General features: G+C 49.1%; 1 protein-coding gene across 1 annotated transcript in view; it reads left to right on the top strand.

Moving 5' to 3' along the window:
* The first annotated feature begins 762 nt into the window (after positions 1-762).
* Positions 763-4,496, top strand: part of CALCRL (calcitonin receptor like receptor) — a 37,161-nt gene continuing 33,427 nt past the window's right edge. The window contains exon 1 of the mRNA XM_018574555.1: positions 763-1,016. Within this exon, the coding sequence (XP_018430057.1) occupies positions 763-1,016 (254 nt within the window). The remainder of the gene's footprint in view (positions 1,017-4,496) is intronic.

Genomic DNA, 4,496 nt, shown 5'->3' with positions numbered 1-4,496 from the left:
TAGGGTAACAGAAGGACACAAACTAGCGTCCTCCCGTCACCCTAGGCTCAGTATATAGGGAGATACAGCAGTATACTGAGACGCCGCAGCCGGAACGGATCCCGACAATTCTGTCTGGAACCACCCAGCTGCGTGAGTGACAGCTGGCTCTGCCTATCTAGAGGCAGAGCCAGCTGTACCCGCCCCGTCCGTTCCGCCAGTCAGCGCTGGAGGATCGGAGCGGGGGGAATCCAGTCCCTCCCCTGTCACGGCTCTATGCAGTGAAAGGATCGAGAAGTGAGCGAGCGCCGGTATGTGTTCGCTCACCTCCCGATCTAATGAGCCGACCGGTGACAGTCTCATTGTCACAGGTCGGCTAGAACTATGAGGATGAGTGAAAATCACTCGCCTCATAGTTCTCCTTTAAGGCCAGATGCACGTTGCTGCATTGCGTTATGTACATTGGTGCTCTGCGGCACCCTAATACACCCTGCCAAGGGATGTGCATTGTAACACAGCGCCCCATAGGGCAATGCACAAACAAGCGTTTTGGTGTGCTGTCAAAAATACTAAATGCAGCTTTTTTTGGTGCAGTTTTGGTGCATTAGGCAGCACATTCCAATGAACCTTAACTCAATGCATGTCCATGGGTGCCATAAAGTGTGGCAGTTGGGCCCCAAATCTGCTTTTATTACTCAACCTGAAGAAATGGGATATAAAAAAAGGTGGCGGGGTCACTGTTATTACAACATAGTGTACAGAGGCATCAGCCAGGACTATGTAATGTACAACATAGTGTACAGAGGCATCAGCCAGGACTATGTAATGTACAACATAGTGTACAGAGGCATCAGCCAGGACTATGTAATGTACAACATAGTGTACAGAGGCATCAGCCAGGACTATGTAATGTACAACATAGTGTACAGAGGCATCAGCCAGGACTATGTAATGTACAACATAGTGTACAGAGGCATCAGCCAGGACTATGTAATGTACAACATAGTGTACAGAGGCATCAGCCAGGACTATGTAATGTACAATGTAGTGCATAGAATGGTCAGTCAGGGCTATGCAATGTACAACATACAGTATACATTGCACCACTAAGGACAATGCAATGTACAACATAGTGTATACAGTAATTAGCCAGGACTATGTAATGTATAACATAGGGTATAGATGCAAAAGTGTTGCAATGTACAAAATGGCATATGAAGTGTATCAGTAGGGACTATATAATGTACAACAGAGTGTATATACTGTAGAGTCCATAAGTAAGGAGCATGTAATGTACACCATACAGTAGTGCAGGGGCCAGTAACATGTAACACTCATGTGCCCTTCACTCTGCTGGTCAATGGGAGGAAGAAGGTATCAGTCTTCAGTGGCAGGAAACATTACTCTGGCATTGTTGGTCAGAGGGAGTGAAAACAAACGGCCGCTTCCTCCCATCTCACTGGTCATACGACCAGACACATGATGGGGGGGGCAGTTTGCCTGCGCTCCCCGATGGTTGCCTGTTCTGATAGGAGGTCAGTATGTGGCTCCACCTTCATATAGGTAGCCATGCATGGTCTTGTCTATCATGGCACCTCCTGCCCCAGTGTGACCGGAACCCTATTGGACAGACACACAATTTTGGACAATGTCCCGTAGTGTCACAGCTCGTGTTACTCTCAGATGTGCACCAGGCGGTGTGTTCATAGGTGCAGCCACGACAGAGACGCTGATTAAATGTGGGCGAGCGAGTTTATTTCTCTCCCACTCACAGACTGACAAAGACCACGCAGTGCGCGGTAAACACGATGCTTATAAACCACAAACTTTGCTAAACCTCAATGCATTAAAGGGAAAGTGTTTTCAGGGACCACATACACTATATTGCCAAAAGTATTGGGACGCCTTTACACGCACTTGAAGTTTAATGGCATCCCAGTCTTAGTCCGTAGGGTTCAGTATTGGGTTGGCTCCGCCCTTTGCCGCTATAACAGCTTCAACTCTTCTGGGAAGGCGTCCACAAGGTTTAGGAGTGTGTCTATGGGAATGTTGGACCATTTGTGAGGTCAGGTACTGATGTTGGGGGAGGGGCTCGCAGTCTCCGCTCTAATTCATCCCAAAGGTGTTCTATGGGGTTGAGGTCAGGACTCTGTGCGGCCAGTCACGTTCCTCCCCCCCAAACTCCCCCATCCATGTCTTTATGGACCTTGCTTTGTGCACTGGTGCGCAGTCATGTTGGAACAGGAAGGGGCCGTCCCCAAACTCCTCCCACAAAGTTGCGAGCATGACATTGTCCAAAATGTCTTTGTGTGCTGATGTCTTAAGAGTTCCCTTCACTGGAACTAAGGGATGGAGCCCAACCCCTGAAAAACTTTGCCAAATTTGCCCATGTGTTCTAAGAATAAAGTATATAGCTCTCGCTCCACTGCCAGGCCTCTTGATGGCTACCATCATTCAACCCACTTCCTGCGAGCCTAGGTTGTCACAGACTCTGTGTTGGCCTGGACCCTCAGTACCCTACCTCCAGAGAGGAGCGCTGACGTCAAAATGTCAGGAATTGTAAAAATGTAACCCTTGCAGTGGGGGCTTCACTATAGGGGTCAACTGCTCGTTTTTCTCTAGGGGCTGGAAGAAAGAAGATATACTCATCTGATCCTTGGTCTTGCGGCAGTCAGCTCTCAGCTCTCCTCCCCTCTGGTGGTGGAATGTCCTTTGGCATCCTCACGTCTAATGGTCTTGCATTAGATGTGATGACGTCACAGGCTCTTAGACTGCTGGAGCCCGGGGAAGAGGCTGTGGGAACCAGTCTAGAAGCCAGATGGGATGGACGATCAGGTGAGTATATCTTCTTTACTTTAGCCCCTAGACCAAAACACAAAGATTATATTGCCATTTCATATGCGGTTTTAGTGGTTGGGTTTACATAAACTTTAAAGGAGAACTATGGGGTTAAGGCTTTTCCCCATAGTTCTCCTTAGGGTAACAGAAGGACACAAACTAGCGTCCTCCCGTCACCCTAGGCTCAGTATATAGGGAGATACAGCAGTATACTGAGACGCCGCAGCCGGAACGGATCCCGACAATTCTGTCTGGAACCACCCAGCTGCGTGAGTGACAGCTGGCTCTGCCTATCTAGAGGCAGAGCCAGCTGTACCCGCCCCGTCCGTTCCGCCAGTCAGCGCTGGAGGATCGGAGCGGGGGGAATCCAGTCCCTCCCCTGTCACGGCTCTATGCAGTGAAAGGATCGAGAAGTGAGCGAGCGCCGGTATGTGTTCGCTCACCTCCCGATCTAATGAGCCGACCGGTGACAGTCTCATTGTCACAGGTCGGCTAGAACTATGAGGATGAGTGAAAATCACTCGCCTCATAGTTCTCCTTTAAGGCCAGATGCACGTTGCTGCATTGCGTTATGTACATTGGTGCTCTGCGGCACCCTAATACACCCTGCCAAGGGATGTGCATTGTAACACAGCGCCCCATAGGGCAATGCACAAACAAGCGTTTTGGTGTGCTGTCAAAAATACTAAATGCAGCTTTTTTTGGTGCAGTTTTGGTGCATTAGGCAGCACATTCCAATGAACCTTAACTCAATGCATGTCCATGGGTGCCATAAAGTGTGGCAGTTGGGCCCCAAATCTGCTTTTATTACTCAACCTGAAGAAATGGGATATAAAAAAAGGTGGCGGGGTCACTGTTAACATACTGTAATATCTGGCCTGTCCATGGAAACTCTGCCCAGTGCAGATCTCTGGGGCAAATCTCAGTGCCAATGGTCACATTGGAACTGGTGCCGCCCCATTTGAATAGGGCGCCGTCTGAATGGATGTATACGGCTCCAAGAAAGGTAGAAAGTCTCTTGCAATCATTTGCTCGGTATTGAGGTTGGTCAGGCTGTGTGTGTGCCCGGGATATCAGCTTCCATTAGAGCGCTCACAGATCTTCTTTCCTCAATGCCGAATCTCCTCTGCCTGCACTTCCTTCGAGGTAACTTGATTTTATTAAGTGAGGGACATTGCAGCATTGCAATGCAAAGCATCCCTCCAGGAGCCGGTGATCACAGTGGCATTGCTTAGCAACCTAATGCTTTGCTTACTCAGCCACTCCGACCATCCTTGGCAGACGGCGAGAACAACAAGCCGAACATACTGCCATACAATGACGGCAACATCAGGGCAGGAGAACGGCAGAGCTGCCAAACATCTTATTCCAAATGATATGGTGTAAGAGAGCTGAGAATGGGGGCCTAAATCCTTCCTAATTATCTGCCATAAAGGCGTATTACATTTTCACCCCATTTTGAAGCTGGAGTCACACAGGCTGGTAATAGTTAATGAAGGGTAACGGGTTAGTAATGGTTGAGAGAAAGGGCAGGGTTGGTAATGGTTGAGTGTAAAGTCACAGGCTGGTTAAGTTGAGGGAAGGACCACAGGCCAAGTGTGGTTTAGGGAAGGACACGGTTCAGTTTTGGCTAAGGGTAGGGGCACAGGTTAGTAACGGTTAAAGGAAGGGGGGGGGGG

Source organism: Nanorana parkeri, unplaced genomic scaffold (assembly GCF_000935625.1).
Source record: "Nanorana parkeri isolate BGI_ZX_2015 unplaced genomic scaffold, ASM93562v1 scaffold3039, whole genome shotgun sequence".
NCBI classification, from domain to species: Eukaryota; Metazoa; Chordata; class Amphibia; order Anura; family Dicroglossidae; genus Nanorana; species Nanorana parkeri.
The sequence above is the reverse complement of the archived record's forward strand: the minus strand, read 5'-3'. Positions and strand labels throughout refer to the sequence as shown.